The sequence below is a fragment of the Vombatus ursinus genome, unplaced genomic scaffold, assembly GCF_900497805.2.
Source record: "Vombatus ursinus unplaced genomic scaffold, bare-nosed wombat genome assembly UNPS02014773.1, whole genome shotgun sequence".
NCBI lineage: Eukaryota > Metazoa > Chordata > Mammalia > Diprotodontia > Vombatidae > Vombatus > Vombatus ursinus.
This window is the reverse complement of record NW_020954551.1, coordinates 39,328,239-39,353,560: the sequence shown is the minus strand read 5'-3', so window position 1 is coordinate 39,353,560 and position 25,322 is coordinate 39,328,239. Positions and strand designations below refer to the sequence as shown.

General features: G+C 42.5%; 1 protein-coding gene across 5 annotated transcripts in view; it reads left to right on the top strand.

The window, feature by feature from the left end:
* The window catches only part of SLC6A6 (solute carrier family 6 member 6), a 137,080-nt gene that overhangs the window by 102,993 nt on the left and 8,765 nt on the right, over positions 1–25,322 (top strand). For all 5 annotated transcript variants that reach the window (XM_027863999.1, XM_027864002.1, XM_027864001.1 and 2 more), the window contains 7 exons: positions 2,667–2,801; positions 4,779–4,882; positions 5,022–5,146; positions 10,736–10,848; positions 17,930–18,067; positions 19,751–19,853; positions 20,946–21,046. In XM_027863999.1, the coding sequence (XP_027719800.1) occupies positions 2,667–2,801; positions 4,779–4,882; positions 5,022–5,146; positions 10,736–10,848; positions 17,930–18,067; positions 19,751–19,853; positions 20,946–21,046 (819 nt within the window). The remainder of the gene's footprint in view (positions 1–2,666; positions 2,802–4,778; positions 4,883–5,021; positions 5,147–10,735; positions 10,849–17,929; positions 18,068–19,750; positions 19,854–20,945; positions 21,047–25,322) is intronic.

Here is a 25,322-nt window from a genome sequence, read left to right as displayed (position 1 = left end):
AGAGAGAGAGAGAGAGAGAGAGAGAGAGAGAGAGAGGAGACAAAGAAAGAGAGAGGAGACAGAGAAAGAGAGATAGGAGACACAGAGAGAGAGAGAGAGAGAGAGGAGACAGAGAGAGAGAGAGAGGAGACAGAGAGAGAGAGAGAGGAGACACACACACAGAGAGAGAGAGAGAGAGAGAGAGAGAAGGAGAGAGGGGAGAGAGAGAGATGCAGACTAGAGTTTCCTTATGCCCTCAGATATGTCCTTCCCCCCAAGAGGGTTTGAGGTATAGAAACTTTTAAACAAGAAAAACCACAATATGTTAAAATACAGTTTACAGGTTTTCAAATCATTACCAATGAGAGTAATTATCCAGTTTTGGCACTTCCCTCAAGGAATTTCCTCCCAGTGATCGTTATCAGTGCAATCTTTTCTGAAAGGAGAAGTGTGTGTGTGTGTGTGTGTGTGTGTGTGTGTGTGTGTGTGCATGTGCAAGCATGCTGGGGGAGAGTAATGGGGGGAGGAAATCATAGCATCATCCCTTCAGGAGATGGGGAAAGGTAGCTGAGAAAGAGATGGGGGCAGCTGTTCTCAGTTGAGTCAATAATCCCACTCACTTATCCCAGGGGTTGAGGAAGGTGACAATCTAAAGAAGGCAAGAGATAGACCAGGTCCAAAATTTGGTTTCCATCCTTAATCTAAACCTTTTGTCTTCCACCTATTACCCTTCTTCATAGGCAGGAGGAAGTGCAAGTCTAGAATTAGCTTCTCATATTTTTATTATTATTTTTGCTTTTTGGTGAGGGTTAAGTGACTTGCTCAGAGTCACACAGCTAGCAAGTGTCAAGTGTCTGAGGTCTCATTTGAACTCAGGTCCTCCTGACTCCAAGGCCTGGAGCTCTATCCACTGCACCACCTAGCTGTCCCTCTCATATTACTTCTTAATATTTCTAGGGACAACTGGAGGTTTTTTTTTTTTTTAATCTCCTGTCGCTTAGAGAAGGGAGGCTGGGATGGTGGAGAGATAAGCACTTGCCATATGAGGGCTGGTTGAAGGAAGTGAGAATATTCAGCCTGGAGAAGAGAAAGAGGGGTGGAGGTGGGGAGATGATCTCTATCTTCAGGTATTTGAAGAATTGTAGAATGATTGAGGGATGGCACTTATTCTATCTGATCTCAGAAGGCAGACCTAAAAGCTATGGGCTAGAGTCAAATTTAGGCTTCAGGTCAGGTAATAATAACAGCTAACATTTATATAGCATTTACTGTGTACCAGGCATTGTACTAAACATTTTACAAATGATATCTTACTTAATCTTTACAATGACCCTGAGAGGTAGGTGCTCTTATTATCCCCACTTTATAGATGAGCAAGTTGTGGCAAACAGTGGTTAAGTGACTTACCCAGAGTCACACAGCTACTATCTGACACAAGACTCCAGAGCTAAGGCTCTACCCACTTACCTAAAAGCCTAAGGGAGGAGTGAGGGCTCTTGCAGTGTTAGTGATCCATGAGTGGAAGGGGCTGCCTGGGGGTGGGAGGGGGAGGAAGAAGGGGTTAGTGGGCTCCCTCTCAATGAAGATCTTCAAGATGACCACTTGGCAGATAGAGAGTAGAGGTCTTCTCTGTCAGATCTGAGCCTGAGCTAGCTAGGTATGACCATCTAACTCTGAAATGAGATATTGAAATGTCTTGGCTGCAGAGCTTTTCCTGGAAGTTAGTGAGACTTGGTTATTTTTAATTTCTCTTATAAACCTTTTCTCTAATGATCTTTCTTAAAAAAACAAAACCAAACAAAACAAAAACCCAACAACCAAAAAAAACCAAAACAAAATTCTCCAAAATAAAACAAAAACAAAATCTTCTTTATTCAAAATTCCAGTTAAGTGATATCAAGAGACTTGGGCTAAAGTTCAAGCTGTGTCACTAACTTGTGAGACTGCTTCTCTGGTCCTCATTCTCCTGATAAAAAGGGAGATGATCTCTGAACTTCTTTTCAGCCCTACTTGTTCTTTATTTGTTTCGTTTTGTTTAGGCAATTGGGGTTAAGTGACTTGCCCAGGGTCACACAGCTAGTAAGTGTCAAGTGTTTTGTCTGAGGCCAGATTTGAACTCAGGTCCTCCTGACTTCAGGGCCAGTGCTCTATCCACTATGGCACCTAGCTGCCCCTCCTACTATTCTTTGTTCTAAGATTCCTTCCAGAGAGGTGGTAGAAACATAGTCAGTGGAGTCAGACTAAGTGACCTTTGAGTCAGAAAGACCTGGATTGAGGTCCTGCCTTTGACAAGTACCAGTTGTGTGATCCTTCAACCCAACCCTCAGAGAATTCTGGGAGATTGTAAGAATTGCTCATCTTTAATTGGTGGAGGGATTTTTTTCCCTTCTGATTTCACATGCCATTTACAAAAGGAACCTTCCAGTTCTGTCATTCTTTGATTCTGTGGATTCCACTTAAATGAGTTTTTGTTTTTTTTTTTGAGAGAGAGAGAGAGAGAGAGAGAGAGAGAGAGAGAGTGAGTGCGTGAGTGTTTTCCTTTGGGAGCATGTACTCGCAAATCTCATGGTGCAGAAAGATAAACGAATATGAAAGATAGGTGAGTTCATCTCAAGGGAAGGGGGCCTAGAAAGAACCAAAGCCAATGGCATCTCATGGTTGTCTTGCTGTTTCTTTTCTATTTTAAGGTTGTATACTTCACAGCCACATTCCCCTTCCTCATGCTTTTCGTGCTGTTATTACGAGGAGTCACCCTGCCTGGAGCTGCCTCTGGCATCAAGTTTTATCTGTATCCTGATGCCTCTCGTTTGATAGATCCTCAGGTAAGGGACTGTCGGACCTTCCCATGGCCTCTCCTGAGACTCAGGGGCCACGAGCAGGGGAACCAGGTCTAGGGCTTTGGGGAGGAGGTGGAGTGGTCCAGAGCACTTTTTTTTTTTTCCATTACTCTCTTGGGTGCAAATATAGCACTGAATACTAACGGGTTGTGTTTTTCCACTGTGTCTCATTGAAAAGGTCATTGTTGCAAGTGTTAATGTATCTTTCCATGTGTATATCTTTTTATGTCAAAGGATTCTGAGGCTGTAGACTCTGTCCAATTATAGAATCTGGGTTAGGCTCTGGACAAGGTAAGGGAGATAACATTTTTTATGAGGATAGCTTTTCCCCTTTCCCCCCCCCCATTTTCTCCATCCCAAGGAGAGCCAGAAAAAAGGGGGACAAAGGGAACCTTGCTTGGAGGAAAGCATGGGAGTTTATCCCATACGGGGGCCTCCAGAGGAAGATGCTGAGTGAGGTAAGGGCAGTGGTCTTCAGAGTGTCTCATCAGAGTCCCCAGAGACTTAGCGTTCAGGGATCACACCTCCATGTCAGCTTACATCCGAATGATCAGAGTTAGCCCACCATAGCCTAGAGGCCACCTGGGCCTTTCTGCTTCATCTGACAGGTGAGGAGACTGAAGTGCTTAGAGGTAAACGATTTGGCCATAGTCATATACCCAGGAAGAAGCAAAGTTAGCATTTGAATCCAGGTCTTCTGAATTATAGTCTAGTCTTTTATTTTCTTCTTCCTGCTGCACTCCTTCCCATTTCCCAGGGAGAAATCCAACCTTTCTTTTTATGTGGTGATTTTCTGAAATGCCTTGGGACATCCAGGCCAGGTCACTCATGTCTGGCTCCACAGTTTTTTTCCCCCCCTACTGAAGTGCTGGGTTCAAATTCTGTAGGATTTTCTTTTGCTTTGATTTTTTAGTTCAGCTTGATTGAAAGAAAAAGTTGCTGAAGGTTCTGGGAAGCAACCAAAATTCCAGTTAAATTTTTACCTTCTTTTTCAGCTTTCTTTCTGATCCCTAGAACACTGGCTTCTCTTTTAATAAAACATCAGAAGTTTGGAAGTGCTGAATCAAATATATAGTCAGTGGGTTAAGAAAACTGCATATATAAGACACATAAGGAGAAGTAAATTTCCTTTACTCAGCCTGCTTTAGGTCACTGCCTCCTATCTGCCTAGTGCAAGGCAGCTGGGAGGGTTTATCATTAGAAACAGGGAGAAATAGTTGGAGTTGTAGTAGTGGTCCTGTACAGCTATTGTGATTTGTAACCCTGAGTGTCTACTGAGCGCACACATTTCATCAGATCTAGAACAATCCCTTACAGATCATCCGGCTCTTCCTCCTATAGAGGAGGAAACTGAGGCTGGAGAGGGGAGGTATCTTGCTTAAGGTCATCCAAAAGTAGTAAGTCTTTTTTTTTTTTTTTTTTGGTTAGGCAATTGGGGTTAAGTGACTTGCTCAGAGTCACACAGCTAGTGAGTGTTATGGGTCTGAGGTCGGATTTGATCTCAGGTCTGGTGCTCTATCCATTGCGCCACTTAGCTGCCCCACAAAAGTAGTAAGTCTTGAAAAGGCACAAATGCATTAAGGGGCTTGCCCCATATACCTCTTTATCTAGTAAGAGTGATGAGCACTCTTGCCATCTGTCAGGAGTCACTAATAAAGACGAGATTGAGCCCCCAGTCTGAAGTATCTGTTCTGAGTTCAGGCTCAGGTTTGGGGAAAAAGGGGAGCCAGGGAGAGGGGTTGGTTTGAACAAGGGCTATTGATGAAGACATAAGTCTTCAGATAATTACCAGTTGCCATCTTGGTGGGACCAAAGCTCCCTTGGGTGCCCGATATTTCTGTCTCCCCAGTGCCGTCGGATCCTCTCCTGATGGCTGGGTAGCTTTTTCTTCCTGGTCCCTTCTCTAGAGCTAGCTCCCTTGTGATGTTCTTTTTTTCTCCCCTTCCCCCTCTCTCCTTCCAGGTCTGGATTGATGCTGGGACCCAAATCTTCTTTTCCTATGCTATCTGCTTGGGGGCAATGGTCTCACTGGGAAGCTATAACAGCTACAAATACAACTGCTACAGGCAAGTCTTCCCTCCACAGGGGTGCCCGCGACTTAGCTAATCGATGATGTGTAAACAGAAAAAAAAAAAAAAGAGAAGTAGGGACCTGGGATTCAATCGTCCTTGAATTAACTTGCTCCATGAAATATGTGTGACTTAGGGACTGTATGCTGCTGGGATGCCTGAACAGTGGTACCAGTTTTGTGTCTGGCTTCGCAATTTTTTCCGTCCTGGGCTTCATGGCACACGAACAAGGGGTGGACATTGCAGATGTGGCCGAGTCAGGTATGGTGGTTTCGGTGGCAGTGATGGTGGGCACTGCCACCTAGTGTGTGAGCCGACTTCTGCAGGCATTTAGCCAGGAAGGGGGCATTGGGGGGGAAAGGAAAAAAAATTGAGGCTTTCATAATGAACCCCAGAAACTTCCCCTAAGTACCAGAGACTCCTGCTTCAAAATGCACAACATCTGGATAGCCGTTTGATTGATGCGGGGGCAGAAGAGGAAGGATGGTTTCCTCTCCTCAACTGGGGAATTGGGGTCAGCTCTCGATCAGGTCAACTAGAGGCCACCCAGCTGCCCACTGGGCCTTAAAGCAAATCCATTTGGAAATTCAAAATCGGCTGCCGGTTCTGCAATTTGATCACAACTTTCTCAGCCTTGGTTTCTGTATTTTGCACTTTGCTCTCGGCGTTTTAGCTGTGAAAATCAGACCTTCTTGGGGTCACTGTCTGTCTTTGAGCTGTCCCTTGTGAAGTTGGTATTATTGGTGACAAGTCCATTTTGAAACGGGTTGTGAGGAGAACGTCGTCTTCCCTGGGCAGGTAGAATTTATCTTCAGGAAGGTTGTCAGGTAGCCCAGAGGGGGCCCATCTCTCTGATTGCTTCTCAGCATCCATCCACCCTAGGAAACTTAATCTGCTTTTTGCAACTGCCGCCTTCCTGAAGGCTGTCTGAGGTTGAAGAGGTAGATAGATAGGGAAGGCCCTGTTGAGGAACATTCTGGTCAAGAGACAGGTGGTTTCAAAGTGTGGTCAAGCTAGTACTGTTGTTTGTCTCTCTCTCAGGGGCAGTAATTGGCAATGGGGTTGGTCGCAACTCCAGAGGAGTGGGGGTGTGCACATAGGAGCAATTCAGACTGCCATATTGCCTCACTCAACTTCTCCTTGATCATTTTCTCCTCATTCCTTCATTAGCAATAGGAGCTGTAGCTCCATGATGGATATGCATGCATTTTGTAAAATCATAGGGTACCAGAAAGGTCCTTGGACACAATATAGTCCAACCTCCTCATTGCACAGAGATATGTTTGAATCTAGTAAATGGGAGAGACAGGACTCCTTACTTCCAATTTCACATTCTTTCTATTATCCCACATAGCCTCTCAATGTCATTTCATATAGAAGTAATTTGAAGTCATTAATTCCCCATTCTGAATACTCGGGGATGGTTAAGTCTTCCCTGATGGAAAGCTCCCCATATTCTTCTTCTTTCACCAACTTCTCCACCGCTCCCCCTCAGATAGACACATACTCCACCTTCACAGTGCAGCACTCTACTCTCAGTAGAGGCTCTCTCGGATACACCCCTCTCTCCAAAGATGTGTCTGAGGATGTCTAAGATGCTAACTATTCCAAATGCTCCTCTGGTCTCTCAAAAAATTTCTGTAATTCCTTCTATCTAATTCCCCTATCGACTGCTCCAGTCTGAGGTTCCAAACCACATTTACCGTTATAGGAGGAAGCCATTTTCTCATTGACCCTCCTTGGTGTTTTCTTGGTAAATCAAAGGCAACTCCATAGTTCTCAAATGAGGCTCCTGGTGATGAGGCAAGTATCTGTCTTCTCTAAAGCTGACTTTCATTTGCCATTTGGTCCAGGCAACACTGTCTGTTCCTTACCCAGCAAACTCTAGTTTAAAACAATAATAGTAATGCACCATAAGTCGAGAATATTTTCCAATTCATTTTCCTCTTTGGTGTTGCTGAGACTCTCCAAGTTAGGCCAAGAGCACGTGACTGTTTAGCTACATCCACAGAACCTGTGCCGTGTCTATCTGGATTTGTGGGCAAGAGAGACGGATAGAGTCTGTATACTGAGGAATCAGGCAGAGGCATCTTTCTTTTACAAGAGGATTTGCAAATGGCATTGCATTAATTAGGGGTAACTATCATCTTAGAGAACATGGAAAAGGTTCGGGTAGTGGTATGGATGTGTGTGTGTTTAAGCATAAATATGCATATAGGTAGATGTGTGAGCATATGTGTGTATTGTGAAGACATTGAGGCATTCCAAGACTTCCGAAGCTCTTTGAGATCTCCAGCACGAGTAGATCCTTCATGGCATAACAGATATTATTGTGAATTTTTTGGCCAAAAGGATTCATCAGCTGGTCACCAGTTTTCTGTGGTGATGGGCCTCTCCATCCTCAGATAGGCTTGGCTCGTCTTCTGGTTATAGGTACAAAGCCCCATCGCTGGGTCTGTGCTTCCTAGCTTGGGAGTTACAAGAGCTTAGCTTTCTAAAACCCTTGGTTTCCTTCCATGGCAAGATGAGACACCGGCATAGAGTGGAGGGATGTATCGGTGCCGTGTCAGCCCGAGCACCTCCTGTCCTTAGCCAAAGACTTCCAGCTATGGCTTTATCATTTATTCCCCTCGGTGATTTATGAAGTGCCAACAAATGGAGTCTGATTATTTCTCTAATAAGCTTTTAACAAGCTCCGTATTGGGCCTAGCGCCTTGGAACGAGATAATTATTGAGCTGAACGGAATTCAAATGAAATGTAGCACGGAGAGATTTATGCTCGTCACAGTCTGCCGAGGTACCAGAAGGGGGCTGGGTTCCTTCACATGGACTTCTCTCTTGATAATGCAGTGGTGGCTTCTAGAGACAAGCAACTACTCAGAAAAACTGCAAAACGGAAATACAGAAACAGTTGAGTTGATGATGTGCAGAGTTTGGGGGAGGGAGGGGGCACATGTTTTGCATCTGTCTCATAATTGGCTTGAATTGATTACACGCGTGCCATTTAATGACCACAGCCTGAATGGAAATTTAGATTTCTACTGAGGTAAGAGGCATTCCATGAAGGCACAGATTCCTAGAATCCAAACATGCTGGGGGGCTGGGAGGGAGCTCCAAGACCATCTAATGCAACCAGCTCCTTTGACATAGGAGGAAACTAAAGCCAGAGAGGAGAAGGAACCAGGTCACACTGGCCTCGGAAAGAACTAAGACCTGAACCCAGACCACGGTGTGCTTTCCCCATCCGACACTGCCTCTTAATCCTCAAAATGGTCAGATCGTTATATGATGTGCATTTGAAGATGGAGGCCTTGTTTCTTTTAATCTGTATTAAGTGCCCAGTTTGGCAAGGTGTCATGGTGTTATGGAAAGAGGGTTGGTTCTGGAGTCAGAAAGAGAGGCGAGTTTGAATTCTACCTCTCCTACATTTTCATAAGCTGAATGGACTTCTCTGAGCCTCAGTTTCCTCATCCCTAAAATGGGCATAAGAACACCTACAGAACTTACCTCACAGGGTTGTTGTGAGGATCGCTTCACTCTAGGCAACATATCAAGTGCTTTTTAAACTCCAAAGTGCTCTAGAAATCCCAGTTATGGTGACTGTTCCTATTACCTTTTATTGATTTTTCCAGGTGATGTAATCACATCCAATCCTCAAAGGGCTTAATTCATACGATCACTTCCCTTTCTCCTGATTGAAATTCTATGGGATTGAAGTGCCACAGAGCCCAATTATCAATTATTCTCTCCTCTGCCTCATTCAGACCAGCTGCTCTCTAAATGAAAGGGGATGATTTATTTTCCCTTTATTAAGACAGAATCATAGGAAGGTGCCACGGTGAGGGAGCTGAAAAGTCATCTGGTTCATTTTTATGGAAGGAGAAGTGACTTGTCCAAGGTGACACAACTAGAGAGTAGTCTAGCCCAGACTAGGATCCATCCATCACCGTATCATAGATTTAAGCCCAGAAGAGCCTTAGAAGCCATCTGGCCCAGTCCCCTCATTTTATTCTTGAGAAAACTGAGGACTAGATACGTTAAATGCCCACATTCACATAGACAATAAGTCCCACCCATCTGATGGTGCAACTCAAACCCATGTCCTCTGAGCTAACTTATGCTTTCCACTGTACCACACTGACTCTCAGCTCAGCTAGTGCTCTCTCCACTCTATCACCCCACCCCTGAGTATGTCCCATGCTCTAATAATGCCACCCCACCCCCACCCCTTCCTTCCCATCCAGAGGTTTTTTGCCTCCCTAAGTCTCCTTCCTTAGGAACAATGTCTTTATTCCCCTAGGAAGCTGTGCTTTCTCTTTCCAAAGGAGTCACATTTTTCTAACATTGTATAGCCTCTCAGTCTCTGTCTTTTCCATTCTTACTCATCTGGTTGTTGATTTTCCAAAACTTTGCTTTTTTTTCCCCCTTTCATTTTATTCTCCAAATGTCTTGGATCATCAGATTTTCTCCATGTCTCCCTAAATTTTTTTTCTTGTCAGTTTTGCAACTCTGTTTCTCTTCTTTTTTGATCTGACCATCCCCTTCCACTCATTCCTCTTTCTTTGTTCCTTTTTCTCCCTCCCTCTTTATCTTCCCTACCTTCCACACACTCTCCTGGCTCTCAATCAGCTGCGCCGCTGGGCATCTGCCTTCCTTCCTCTAGCTGATCTAAGTCCATGGAAATAAGAGAAGTAAATCCACATTTCCCCAGATTTCTCATCCTTTTTTGTCCCTTAGCCGAGAAAATGCAGGGAGTTCCAAAAGTCTTTTAAACTTTAATAGCTTAAAAGTACCCTAAGACTTTGGGGATGCTCTCTATTCAAACAGTCCCCCTCTCCTAAATAAGAAAAGCTTATTGTATTTGCAAATGTTCCCTTCTCCTTCCCAGTCGAAAATCCTTAGTCAGAGACATGGCACCAATTATCACCTCCATCCCCCTCTTCCATCAAGCTAGGGAGAGAGTGACCTTCCTAACCGTCTCATTTCACTTTCTGGTGATCTCTGTTTTATTGCTGAGCAGAGCTCTGTGCTTCACCATTTGGCCCAGAGCCTAGAGTCCGAGATTCAGGCTGAGGACAGGCAGATGTGGGTGTGGCAGAGGAGACTGAAGAGAGAAACATCCGGTCACATCTGTTAGGATGTGCTAGTCCTTTGCCCAGAGGGCTCAGTGGTCTGTCTTTCTGCTCTGGTGGAGAGAGTGTGTGCGTGTGTGTATGCTGAAACCTGTAAATGATCTCTGACCCAACAAGCAGAGGGCAGAAACAATGAGACTTCTTACCCACTAAACAAGAGCTTGAATTATCCAGAGAATGCTTTTGTATCATTGTTTCCCTCTGAATATTGGGAAGTGCCCACACAAGATCATTTCCAGATTTTCCCCCCTCCTGAAAAAATGAAAACCAAGAAACTGCATTTGTTAAACAGCTTGGTTCGTCCCAGTAAAAGGAAGAACCTGCTTTGCAAAGGATCTGGGAGTCAGCCTTAGATTTCTCCTTTTCTCCCTGAAAGCCACGTTGCCCCGCGGCTCAGGTTCATTTTCTCCGTCCCAGCTTATACCTTGGAGTGATGAGCTCTACTCCCTTGAGTCTCATGGGGGTCTGTTGGAGACAGATGCTAAAACTGGCCCCAACTGGTTCCAAATTGAACTTATGCTGTCTGTGGCTAGGGCTTGCCTGACCTCTCCCTTAGGGAAGGTCCCCTGTCCTTCCCCTTGCTTGGGGTTGGGAGTGGCTGAACGAAACCAAATTATTTCTGCCTTCCAGTAGGAGTCTTGGTTTTTCGAAAGGCTTGGTTACTGACTACTTTCCTCTCCTCTGCCCCCTTCCCATTCTCTCTTTTCCACTCCTTTAGGTCCAGGCTTGGCCTTCATTGCTTACCCAAAAGCTGTGTCATTGATGCCACTACCCACGTTTTGGGCCATTCTTTTTTTTATTATGCTTCTGTTGCTTGGACTGGATAGCCAGGTCAGTAACAACGGCAGAGGGTGGGTTCTCTGCTTCTGATGGGAGGTGGGAATGTTCTTACTTTGGGTTCTATTCATTACTGTCTTCCCTCCTCAGCTGTGCAACTTTGGCCATCTGGTAGGCAACCAGGAACCTAAAAAGATCCTGACCTAGGGAAATCATTGTCACAAAGACTACGCATTCTGTTTAGAGGTCAAGCCATCCTCAAGTCCTCGGTCAAGGATTTGTATACAAAAGATTAGCAGAGCTTAAAGAAGAAGGCTGTACACATATCAGTCTGGGGTATGGACAAATGGCCTTGCAGACTTTGAAAGGCCTGAGGGGTATCATTGTATTATAGCATAAGTCCCTATCTGCTATAACAAGAAGGTTATGGATATCTATTATGAAAACACCAAACCCATCATCAAGAAAAGATGAAATGGTATTCAACTAAGTATCTACTAAGGTAGATAGTAGACATCAAAAGTAATTTAAATGAACATGCTTTTAGTGTTGAAAGAGGAGGCTAGAACAGTTATTTAACTGTAACACATATAGTGCCAGATAAATAAAGAATCCCCATGTAATCATATTTGCTGTCTATGAATATTTGTCTCAGAGGCTCATATCATTTTATGAGTGAAACATCTTCTAGTAGGAGATGGTGTGGCACGTGGTCAGTACTGGGAAATAAGGGACATTGCTGTGATGGTATCCTTAAGCTTCTCTTTGAGTGTACCTCCTCTCTCATGCCCCTCCCCCTTTCCCAGGCATCCAAAACCCAAGATTACCTTACTGTGCCTCTTTTTAGGGAACACGGCTCTCCTAGACATCACCCGTGCTCTTGAGCTTCCCTGAACTCTTTCCCTGATGCCCCAGTGAAAATTTAATTGTCCTTTGCCTCAAAATAACAAAATGTCACCTGTGGCTAGCCTCACAGGCTAATAACCAATCTCTTCTGAGATGTTAGCAATACATCACCCTGTCTAGGTAACAAACTCAAGGTCTTCTGGATGCAAAGGAGCAACCTCTTTGAAGAGTTAGTATTCCAGGCATCATAACAGGGTAATTAAGTGGCACAGTGGATAGAGCACCTGGCCTGGAGTCAGGAAGACTCATATTTCTGAGTTCAAATCTGGTTTTAATTACTAGTTGTGTGACCTTGGGCAAATCACTTAACTATTTGCCTAAGTTTCCTCATCTGTAAAATGAGCTGGAGAAGGAAATAGCAAATCACCCCAGTATCTCTGCCAAGAAAATCCCAAATAGGATCATGAAGAGTTGGACATGACTGAAAATGACTGAACAATAGTGATTCCAAGTACCACAACAGACTAATGTGGGAAGTGGTGTATGCTAGGAGGATTCATCACTACCCTCAGAATCACTATGTAGATAACCACCTATGCATAATCAGGCCTTAGAAGACAAGCAAGTGTCATATATCCATAGTGCATTAAAGAGTAGAGAGATGTGTGCCTTAGGTATGTGGCTAAGATCTCACAGGAAACTGTACTAGATTCTTTAAGAAATTAAATAATGAAAATAAAGATGGAAAGAGCTGCTGGACTAGACCAAGTTTATCCAGAGAAGGTTCTAAAGGAACAGTATTTTTGTGGCCATTGAATGATGATTCTCCAGGTAACTGAAAGAGGTGGATTTTCTTACTACCCCCAAAAAGCAATTATTAATAGAATATTAAGTCTATTCTCTCATCTCTGCAAAATCTTTGTGAGGATAATCTACAATGAATGCATCTTAAGCTTGGCCAAACTTTTGTAGATGAAATTCTATAGGGTACTATTTCTTTAGTTCAGTTGACAAGGTTCAGAGAACGTGAGATCCCACTTTGCTTATTAATTGTTGACTATAAAAAAGCATTTGATTTGTTGAAGCAAAATATCACATTTAAAGGATCTCCCATGGATTATTAAAAATTATTCCAGATCTCTTGGGAAGATGCAATAATAGAGATCACTTTATTAATCAATTTTCATATCATTAACACTTAGGTTAGGTTTAATATGGAGACATGTTTGCCAAAGATGTTTATCATCATTATGGAAGTTTTCCAGCCAGACTCCAAATGGAAAAAAGAATTCCCAAAAGATAGTAAAAATGTTGAGATAATCTCATTTGTAGAGGGTCTTGTGATGATTGATTACATCAACTCCTAGAATACTGAAGAACCTTCTAATTGAGATCCATAATCACTCAAAAAAATTTAGCCTAATTCTCCATGGAAGAAAAATCCATTGGCTGAAGAATGACTCCTGGCCAGACTATGGCATACATTTGGATGGCTATAATTACAGAGTTAATGCATTGGTACATATATCTTGGATAGACTATGCAGATGGAAAATGAACTGGATGAAGAACTGAGTAGGAGGATGAGTAGGAAACTACATAGAGCTTTTAGTAACAGCTTCTTTCAGAAAATAAGACCTATCTTTTTTTAACAATGAGATTCTTCCTGTGACCTGCATCCAAATCCAACCTCAGGCACTTCTCTAGCGGTCACTTAACCTTTCTCTGCCTCAGTTTGTTGTTGTTTTTCAGTTGTTTCAGTTGTGTCTGATGCTTCATGACCCCATTTGGGGTTTTCTTGGCAAAGCTACTGGAGTGGTTTGCCATTTCCTTCTCCAACTCATTTTACAGATGAGGAAACTGAGGCAGAGAAGGTTAAGTAACTTGTCCAGGGTCACCCAGCTAGTAAGTGCCTGAGGCCAGATTTGAACTCATGAAGATGAGTCTTCCTAGCGCTAGGCCTGGTGCTCTATTTACTATGGCACCACCTAGCTGCCCTGTAACTGAAACCTAGAGAACCTAAAAGATTTGCTGAAGTCACACAGTAGGAGCTTACAAAGAGGTTATAGGCAAAGGGAAAGTCATGTAGAAAAGGCCAGTGTGTAGTTGCAGATCAGTGTAGTAGGATCTCGTCAAGCATCAGGACAACAGATGGAGATTTGGGAGCTAAGAAATGACCCTCATGGTTAGGAGGATGAGTGAGCCCTGGAGGGAGGGGATGAGAGGCAGGAGATCAGAGATTCAAGAACCATGTTTGAGAGGAAGACTCACAGACAAAGACTGGGAGAAAGAAGAGGAGTCAGTTAAAGAAAGAGAGTACTAGCTGGGGAAATTGGAGAAACAAGAAAATCCAGCTTTGCAGAATCGGAGGCAGGAGAGAATGAGTAGTGAGTAAGCAGGAGGTGGTGGCAAAGCACTTTTCAGACTTAGAGAGGTCTTAAAGGGATGAGGAAGTGGGGTGGAGAAACAGCCATGGGTTTGGCCAGAAGGGAGAACTGTGTTAGTACAGAAGACAAAACCCGTTCGTGGAACTCTGCAGAGGGAAACACCCCGGCTCCAGGTAGATTAGGCTGTCACAGATCCTAAGCCATATTTGACACCAGTGTTATGATATACAATTTTCTTCCAACAATAGTTGGCGTGTGCTTCTGAGAATCCAAATTTTTCCATTTTGAATTCTTACCATCACGCTGGACGTTTGCAAATGTTTGTGGGAGCCTTCCTTTATGATTAAACCTTCTGAGGCACTTTTCCAACTAATTTAGGGAATCCTGGAATCTAATAAGAGCCATAGGGGGTATTGGAAGATAGAGTCATTAAAATCTGAAGGGGCCGTGGAGTGCTGAATGGGGGGCTTGAAGGAGCTCAGGTTGCAGACTGTCTGGAGCTGGAAGGAACTTCAGAACACAATGTTAGAACAATAGAGTTGGAAGGGGCTTTTGTTATTATTCAGTCATTTCAGTTGTGTTCAACTCTTTGTGACCCCATTTGGGGTTTTCTTGCGAAGATACTGGAATGGTTTTGCCATTTCCTTCTCCAGTTCATTTGACAGATGATGAAACTGAGGCAAAGAGGATTAAGTGACTTGCCCAGGGTCACCCAGCTATTAAGTGTCTGAGGTCAGATTTGAATTCAGGTCTTTTTGACTCCAAGCCAGTCACTCTGTTCACTACCTCGATGCCTGGAAAGGGCTTTAGATCCTAGAATGTCAGAGCTGAAAGAGACCCAAAGATACCGAACTGTTCTTGACCTACTCACTGTCTACTACCTATGTAATGCTGGATAATCCATTTAGCAATACCACAATTCAATTAAGCTCTTTGGGCCTCAGTTTTCTCATCTACAAAATGGTAAAACATAATATTTAGCCTGTCTGCTATGTTCATGTGTGATGTCAGTCCCATCGGTATTCATCTGAAAGCTCCATAAAGGGAACTTTAAGCTTTTTCTAAATTGAATTCTGAAAAGCCCAGGCTGGCCCTTTACAGCCAACCCCTTATGTAAAAAGGAAGGCCTTCACTAACATGGAAATGGCTCCTCCTTGGAGAAGTCGATTTTCATTAATTGGTGTTCCCTGCATCTTTGGAGTTGGGTCAAGCATGACCAGGAGCTAAGACCAAACAAGCTCCAGGAGAGTGTTAACACGCAGGTTTAAAAATGAAAAAACACCCATTAAAAATCAATGTACCCTAGGCATTTTTTTAAGGGTGCCAGAAGATTTAGGAGAATTACCGACGTCAAACAAAGTAAACATCTTCCTGTGTGCTACCCAGGGCTTTGCAGGGAGCATTTGCCTCATCAACTTGGGCTAGCTTTGTTAGGCCTAGGGAACACACGAGCTCCAAAGTGACATTTAAAACCAATTTAGGGAAATGGAGGGAGGGATCTTAGAACTTAGAGTATTCAAGTTGGAGGTTACCTTAGAATGAAATATGTTAGAGCTGAAAAGGATCTGGGAACATGGAATGTTAGAGCCGGGAGGGACCTCAGAGCAGAGGCAAAAGAGAATGTTGGAACTGAAAGAGGTTCCCTTCTTTTCTAGATAAGGGGACTGTCACCCAGGCACAGGGCAAGTGCGAGAGAAAGTTGATGGCAAAGCGAGCACTAGATCCCTGTCTCCTTATTCCCTAAGAATTTAAACATTGAAGTTTTTATGCATTGCCATTGACTCAGCTAATCCACCAACTCTTCAGTTTTGAAGGCATCTGTTAGCTTAGCCATAAATGGATTATTGTGATTTCTTCTTCCCGTGAACCTGAAGAACTCTTGCCTACCTCAGTTTTCCACTAAACCTTTGTCAGATCCAAGTTCCCTTTGCAGACTATGATCACTCCTATTCAAATATAAACATGCATATAGCTCCTACTGCATGCCAGGCACTTTGTAAATATTATTTCACTGGATCCTCAAAACAAGCCTATGAGGTAGGGGCTGTATCTCTATTTCACAGTTGAGGAAACTGAGTGTTAGTGACTTGCCCAGGGTCACACAGTCAGTAAGTGCCTGAGGTTGGCTTTGAACTCAGATGTTCCTCACTCCAAATCCAGTACTCTTTCCACTGAGCCACCCAGATGCGTAGCTGTGAAAGGGCTCTCACTGTAGTAAACCCTGCCTGTGAGGAATCAAATTCTAAGAAATGAGAGAAAGGTAAAAGAAATAAGTTTTATCTTCATGACTTGTCAGACCAAAGAGCAGAAATATTGCCTTCCCCCCCTCCCCCACCCCTTCCATACACACCGTATGGTTTGGTGGAGTTCATACTATCTGTTGTTTAAGAGAGACAGGCTGTGCCACATGGTGGAAAATCTTTGATTGGGAGTCAGGGAACCTGGGTTCCAATCCTGCCTTTGCCCCTCTCTGTCATTGTAATCTTAAGTAAGTCCCTTAAACCTCTCTGGGTCTCAGTTGCCACCATGGTAAAATATGTTGTTTGATGAGGTAGATAGAAGTCCTAGACTTGGAATTAGGAAGACCTGGGTTCGAATCCCACTTCAGACATATACTAGCTGTATGACCCTGAACAAGTCACTTTGCTTCCTTTTGCCTCGATTCCTTATCTATAAAATGGGGGAGGGAGGGTTATACTAGATGACTTCTGAGGTCCCTTCCAGTTTTAAATCTATGATACTATAATCCTTTCAAGCTTCAAGGCAACGTAGGGAAATTTTCCTTGGGGTTTTAATACTCACTGAAATCACAACTTCCTTTACCTTGTCCTTAATATCCCCTTATTGAGAAGGGCACAAATCCTTGTTGATCAGCATAACTATGGAAGCATTATATGTCAAAGCTGGAAGGGACCTGAGAAAGCATTTGGCCCAACTCTCCCTTTAGGGTGGTTAAAGCTGAAGCCCAGAGCAGGGATGTGGTCTGCTCAAAGTCACAGAGCTGACTAGCCAACAGGGCAGGCGCAGAGAGGACAATGACTTTCAAATCCTAGATAAGTGTGGCTTTTTTTTCCTAGTCATTCAGATGTGACAGAGACAGAGACAGAGAGACAGAAAGGGAGAGAGTGGGGAGAAAGAGAGAGAGAGGAGAGGGAGAGAGAAAGAGACAGAGAGAGAGAGAACACACTACTTTCATCCCATAAATAACCTTTAGATGATAATATTTCTGTATTTCTGGCATGGGATTTCTTAGTTATCTGAAACTTGCACGACATGAAATCATTTTTCTCTTACGTGGAAAAACAGGTCCCAAATTAAATAGGGTATGTTTAGACTTGGAATTTTCCAGCTTTAAAAGGAATGGATTGCAATTAAGTGATAGATAGACTAGATTCATAGAAAAATCAGGCCTGGAAGGGACCTTAGAGATGTTTCAATTCAACCCTCTCTGCCTCCCTTTCCCGCCTTCCTCTCATATTCCTCCCTGGTCACCACCTTTCATATTTATTGAATGTCTTTACTGAGGGTAGGGACTTTCTTACTGGCTTATATTTGTGCACCTAACTTTAGCACATTTTCTGATACATAGTAAATATTTAACTTAATAATTTAATAAATGCTGTTTCATCCATCCATCCATCCATCCCCTTTCCCTATTTTATAGAGGAGGTAGAAATAGTGGAGTAATTTGCCCAAGGTCACCGGGCAAATCTTTGGCAGAGCTGGATTAGAGCCTAGGGATCTGATCCTTGTAGTCCAATCCAGTCTCTTTCCACTACACTGGGTATTGGAGTGGACTTGGAGAGAGGGGAGAGTGTGTATTAAAATTATGTTGAAGGACATCATTGAGGGAAAGCTGAAACTCAGTCCAATGTATTTTTGTCATTTTTCTCTTCCTTCTAGTTTGTTGAAGTTGAAGGACTGATCACATCATTGGTTGATCTGTACCCATCCTTCCTAAGGAAGGGTTACCGACGGGAAATCTTCATTGCTATAGTGTGTATCCTTAGCTACTTTCTGGGCCTTACTATGGTGACCGAAGTAAGTATTCCTGGATACACACTACTCCGTTGTTTCTTTCAGTCCTTGGTGGATGGATACGCATTCTATTTCTGTTAATATCAAAAGCTGTTTAGTTCATGTAGTCTGGTATTAAAGCCTTGTCTCCTTGGAGGTGGGAAACTGGCCAGCTGGATAACTACTGTCGGTCCTTGAGAGCCAAGTGAGATAATGAACAAAAAGCACTATATAACAGCACGCTACAAGCTGCTTTTACAATTGGCTGAAATGACCCAACATCCCTAGTACTGAGTCCTCTAGTTAGATTTTTCTTCTCTTTCTAACCCCAAATACTAGTCAAATTTTCAAAAAAAAAAAGTGTTTGGTTTCTATTTGAATTGGGGCTACATGGCAAAGAGAAATACATCCTATGGATAGATTTTTGTAATGTGATTGAAAATTTCTTTGATCAAAACATGGGCTGCCAAAACTTATTTAAAAAATCAAAGTTGAAATAATTCTTTGGGTCTGGTATTGATGGCTTACATCAATTATAAATATCTTACTTAGGATTAAAGCCTGTGGGGTCCATAAAAGGCCTGCAAAGTGTCATTTTTCACCATATTAGGCCATTGTACCTAGTCAGCTGCATGATGAAGCCTTCTATCTCCTTTTGAAATTTAATTTTTAAATAATTTCCCCCAAAAAATATTGTGCTTAGAAGATTGCATTATTAAATATTCAATGGTTTGAATCCTCCCTTAAAGTGAAGGATGTAGTGTGTTACCAAGAGGGAAATTGAAATAGAGGCATCTGGGGCAGACTCTACTTTTGAGACACTATACTTTCCTAGAATGTTTATCTTAAAGTCATTGTATGCAAAGCCAAACTCCAATTGCAGATAATGGTGAAAGCGCCTGAATGAATGAATGCCTTTGCCTCTTTGAACAGTGGCAGAAGCCATTGAATGAATGACAATGTCGGAGAAATGATGTATAGATCCATATTATATAATGTCAAGTGAGTCTAGTGGTAAAGTAGGAAGTGAATTCATCTTTTATCCATCTGTCTGTCTAAACTTCTCACTTTTTCTATATTTCTGTATTTATCACTTTTTGTCTTCCTATTCTTCCTTTTTTTACTTTCCTTTTTTCCTCCCAATTACCTGTTTCTGCCAATTTATCTATCTGTTTTTTTAATTCACTTTTCATCTATTTCAAACTGCTTAGCAGCAATATTTTCAATAAAAGCAAAGACAGGAGAAATGAAAATATTCATGCTGAAGCAGAAGATCTCTGATTTTGGTTAACAGTTGGCTTCCTGCCTCTTGAATTTTCCTGCTTCAGAACCTTCATAAAGCAGCTTTAATTACATCGACAAATTACTTCAAATTGCACAGTGAACATTTTTTAAAATGGGGTAAGGGGTTATTTCTCCTGAGCTTCCTCTGAAAAGCACACATAATCTAAGCAGCATGATCTTGACTCTAGTTTATGTGTGAAGACTTTGGGGTGAGAATTGATTTTCAGTAGAGTAGTTTGACCTGAAGTTTCTGTTTTGGAAAGAAGAGTTGGTTTGGATATCATTTCGGCTTTTGTCATCACAAAGGTCCATTATTGTCTCTATAATCAGGCATTTGCTTCTATGGGAGGGGGTGGTGACATTGAACTACACCCTTTGTCCTTGGTGCCCAGAAAGTTCACTTGCTTTGTGATTTCTTCACAGGGTGGCATGTATGTGTTTCAACTCTTTGACTACTATGCAGCTAGCGGTGTATGCCTCTTGTGGGTTGCATTCTTTGAATGTATTGCTATTTCCTGGGTATTTGGTGAGTATAGAACCTTAACTGTTGTCTTAAATATACTTAAATGTTACTCCCCTAGTGGGCAGGCCAAGGGAAGAGGTTATTTCATGGTGTAATGAGAACCTTCAGAACTCAAGAATTCTACCTGGTTCCTGCTCACTATTGGCAAAAAAAAAAAAAAGTTTCAGGATGTCATAGGATTTTAGCTCATTGCTCTTGGATTCTGTGACTCTTAGCTATGCCAGGGATTGAAAGGCAACTTGGGGCAAAAGGCCCAAACCACTTTCTTACCATTCCTTGGTAGAAAGAAAGACTATATAAGAAACTACCAAGGCAAAGATTGATCGTCTTACGTGTGAAGGGATGAAAAGTTAGAACGTGGTATGAGCAGGTTATGAAGACTAACCCATGTAGCCACGTATTTATTCAAATGAGGTTGCCATATTCCATAAATGTTACTCCAGCTCCTCTGGGGAGAATGGTACTCATAGGGGCATAGACCTACCTCAGTTGCCTTCAAATCCCATGTATCCCTGCGTTAGACACAGGCTAATGCTTTGTGGCTGTTAATGTTCAGTCACATGCTTTCTTCTTCCTATAACTCATGAGTATAGTGGACTTTGCCTTAATAAACAAGAGGGAAGAAGCTAATGCCTTCTGGACTAAGGTTACTTTATTTGTTATTCAGTTATTTCAGCTGGGTTTGACTCTTTGTGACTCCATTTGGGCTTTTCTTGGCAGAGATACTACAGTGGTTTGCCATTTCCTTTTCCAGCTCGTTTGACAGATGAGGAAACCAAGGCAAACAAGGTTAAGTGATTTGCCCAGGGTTACACAGCTAATAAGGGCCTGAGGTCAAGTTTGAACTCAGGAAAAGGAGTCTTCCTGACTACAGGTCTGGAGCTATATCCACTGCACCTCCTAGCTGCCCTTTATTTACCTTGCTTTATTTACCACGAGCATTTCTCCACCATTAGAGTATAAGTTCTTTGAAGACAAGGCATGTTTTTGCCTTCTTTTGTATCCTCAGTATCTAGTCCATGTTAAGTGGCCTGTCACATGTTAAGTGCTGTTTAATAAATGCTTATTGATCGATTGACAATCTGTCTCTTCCAGGAGCTGATCGTCTTTATGATCGCATTGAGGAGATGATTGGATATAGACCCAGCCCCTGGATGAAATGGAGCTGGTGTGCCATCACACCAATTCTTTGCGTTGTAAGTTGAAAGCTTCCTAACCCACAGTACCCCTTTCTCCAAAGGTTTTGATGCATTGACTGAGGGCCTGATGGTAATCTTTAAGAAGTTTGTCTTGGAAACACCAATCTAGAAAACACACTGCTATAAGTTACAAGGTCCCCTCTGCCGTGTCTAAAAATGGCATTCAAGGGGCAGCTAGGTGGCTCAATGGATAGAGCACTGGCCCTGGGTTCAGGAGGACGTGAGTTTAAATCCAGTCTCAGACACATAACACTTACTAGCTGTGTGACCATGGGCAAGTCACTTAACCCCATTGCCTAACCAAATAAAAAACAAAAATAAAAATGACATTCAATAACAGCGCACATTTTTAGAGCAGTTGAAGGTTTGTAAAAAGTTTTGCATGGATTATTTCAGTTGATCCTCACAACCACTTTGTAGAGTAGATCTTGTTATTATCCCCATGCTTCATTTGAGAAAAACTGAGACAGACAGAGGTCAAATGCCTTGTCCATGGTCACAGAGCTAGTAAGTATCTGAGGCAGGATCTTAACTTGGGTCTGGGAGCTGGAAAAGGAAATGGCAAACCACTCCAGTATCTTTGCCAAGAAAACCCCATGGAGGGCAGCTATGGTCACAGTAGATAGAGCACCGGCCTTGGAGTCAGGAGGACCAGAGTTCAAATCTAACCTCAGATACTTACTACTAGCTCTGTGATCCTGGGCAAGTCACTTAACCACAATTTCGAAAGAAAGGAAGAAAGAAAAAAAGAAAGGAAGGAAGGAAGAAAGGAAGGAAAGAAGGAAGAAAGGAAGGAAAGAAGAAAGAAAGAAAAAGAGAAAAGAAAGAAAGAAAGAAAGATGGAAAGAAGGAAAAAAAGAAGAAAACCCCAAATGTGGTCACAAACAGTTGGATACAATTGAAACAACTGAACAATAGCTATTCTGACTCCAGGTCTAACTCTCTGCCCACTACAGCACCCAACTTCCCCTGGTTGTTTTTGAGCTGGCACTGGTTCAAGTAAACTTTGTACATGTACCGTAGCCCCCTTTTTCAATGGGATCAGGTGTAATACCTTCTCTTCACATCCTCACTTTGGGACATTGAAAGTGAGGCCCATAGAAAGAGAAGCAAGTTATCTTTGCCATTTATCTTGGATGGGCAAATTTGTATTCAGGTGCATGTCTCTCTGTCTGTCGCGTTTATGGACCTTTCTGCTTAGTGAACCGTGGAGTTCCTTCAGAGTCCCCAGCCAGTAGGGACTCATATCAAATATTGGCTTCATCTTAACACTGGAAACAAACAGTTGCCTTTGAAAATATTGGTAAGGGGAGCAAACATTTGCTTTCCAGTTCTCTGCTCATATTTGAAGAGCTGTTTGCTGAAATTTTTATTACATGTGGAAAAGGCAGCCAAAGAGATAAGATGTTGGAAGCTTAGCAGCCAGCTATTACATGTCCCCTCTGTGACTAGGTGTTCTCTAAAGACCAAGTCCACAACAAATAGTATGACTCTGTAAGGAGACCTTTGGGTACCAGTCAACCATTCACTTCCTGATGAATGCCCTTAGGGTTAGAGGTGAACCTTAGGCTCCAACATAGCCTCCAGTTACTATCTATGATCCAGCCAACCTGGCCTTTCTATTCCTTACGTATAACACTCTTTTATCTCCCATCTTCAGGGATTTTGCCCAACCTCTCCCCTAAGCCTAGAGTACACTCCTTCCTTACCCCTGCCTTTTACAATCCCTAGACAGCTAAGTGGTGCAGTGGGTAGAGTACTGAACTTAGAGTCAGGAAGACCCGAGCTTAAATTTTAGATATTTTCCAGTTCTGTGACCTAGGTCAAATCACTGAGCCTCAGTTTCCTCAACTCTAAAAAAGGGGAATAGTAGTAATGGTGCCTATTTCCCAAAGCTATTATGAAGATCAAAGGAGTTAGTATTTGTAAATCACTTAGCACAGTGCCTGGCATATAATAGGCACTTCGTAAATTCTTGCTTCCCCCTTACCTCTTCTGCCCTTTTACCCCTTTAGAATTTTTAGTTTATTAGGATCAAGAGATGATAGAGCTGGAATAGGACTGCAAAGGCTTTCTAGTTTCATCTAGAAACTTTCATCTCAGTTTACAGATGAGGTCACTGAGGCCCAAGGGGGGTGAATTAACTTTCCCAAGGTCACACAAGTAGTAAATGGCAAAGTGGATTTGAACCCAGGCCATCAAACTCCAGAGCGCATTTTTCCCCCATTTATACCTTCCAAACTATTCACATGCCATTTTCTCCATGAAGCCTGTTCTGATTCCCAAACCAGATGCTAGTGACAACCTCACCAAAACCACCTCATATTTACTTTAAGTGGATTTTATGTGTACCTAAAAATGTGCACTCTTCTCCAATAGAAAGTGACCTTAAATAGGTGATTGTTAAAGTTGTTTCTAGCTCTGGCTTGTCATATATTTAGAAACAAATTGATACTTAAATAGACCTTTTTAGTTCCCCCCTCCCCTTTTTGGGGAGGCTATCTGGTGAAGCTAGGGTCCCTTTCTCAGAGTAAAGTTTTAAATACACAAAGTCAAATACATAGGGTTGCCCAGGAAACTAATTATCTTGAAATAGTTACCAAGATATTTTCAAAAGCACCCAGATTCCAGGTCAAGAATTCTTGCCTTAAATGATCTTTGTATCATTGATGAGGGCCCTACCTATACCAAGGCTTCTTGCATTCCCCCTCCATGACTTCGTTGGAAGCTTTAAATCAATCAACAAACATTTATAATGTGACCACTAGATACTAGGCATTGTGCCAACCTAATTTCAAGAGTTGCTGTGGTCAAAAGAATTTGTGATTCCCTTGCTAGTTCACGAGCCTCAGAACTTAGCTACGTTCTTCCATGGGTAACAGAGGTACAGTCTGTCACTGGGCCCACACTTGAATCCTTTCTAATTGAATAGATTCTGGACGAACTTGTACCATACTGGAAGGGCTCTGAAGGAACCAAGATCATCTCCACGCTCAAACAAAGCATGGCAGGACTGAGACTCCACGAAAACTATAGGAAACAGTATTTGTTGTTCTAGAACGGTGGCGATTAACTCTGTGTCCATTCGATCTGAGACCCGTTCTGTAGAAGGGTCTCCAATGCTCTCCTTACTCAAGCCTTTGAGAAAGCAATCAGCACTACTGGTTTGGAGTGCTAAGAAAATCTCATGACTAGTTTTGATGGCTTGCAATGGTTCACTGATGCTCTTATCACTAAATTTTCGTTCATATTTTCTCCTGACAGGAATGGGGCTCAGAATCAGGAAGACAAGTTCAAGCCCCATCCCCGCTGTGTACTATCTGTGTAGTGTGGGACAAATCTTAACCTCTATCTCATTGCCCTCAGCCACACTCTATGATAAGCATTAGAGAAGGAGCCAAGAGGCACTAATAGAGGAATTTTCTTCACCTGAGGCATCCTAACACCATTGAAATCCCTGGTCTAGTTTTTAAAAATAGCTTTGTTTTGAAGCACCAGCAATAGTACTAGTCATTATTTCTTTCAGTTTTGGGCTTTACTATCCAAGTAGGGAGAGCTCAGAATTTGGGACATTAGATGAAATAATCATTACAAATATCACCTTCAGGCAACTCACTTTATCTGTCTCTGATTCAGTTTCCTTGGCTGTCAAATGAAGAGATGGGGCTTGATGGCTTCTGAGATCCTTTTGATAATAATAATAGCCAGCATTTTTCTAGTGCCTTACAATTTGCAAAGTGCTTTCCAAATATTATCTCATTTCATCCTCCCAACATCTCTGAGAGGTGCTTTATTATCCCCATTTTATAGATGAGAAAACTGAAAGAAACAGATTAAATGACTTGCCCAGGTTGACATAGCATGTAATTATGAGAAAGAATTTGAGCTCAGGTCTTTGTGACTCTGGATCTAGCCCTCTATGCACTGTGCCACCTAGCTGCCTATGATTCTAGGATTCTCTTTTTGAACATGATCAGACAAAGGTAGCAGAAATTAATTGAAATTCAATAGGATACTTGGTCAAATGGAGCACAAGTCTAATTAACTGGGACCTTGAATGTTTTCTGTCCTACTATTTGCTCATGGCCCTTTAAATCCTTCAGTAGTGGGGATGGATTGGCGTTGAGTCATCCACATTTCTCTCATTAGACCTCTGGTAGCCAGGAATACAGTGTTGTAGCTTTCTAGCCAAATCTACCATCTTGGCATGAGCCAAACACAACATATTCTGACCTTTGGAATGATTGAGATTCTATGTGTCTGGCTTAAAAGC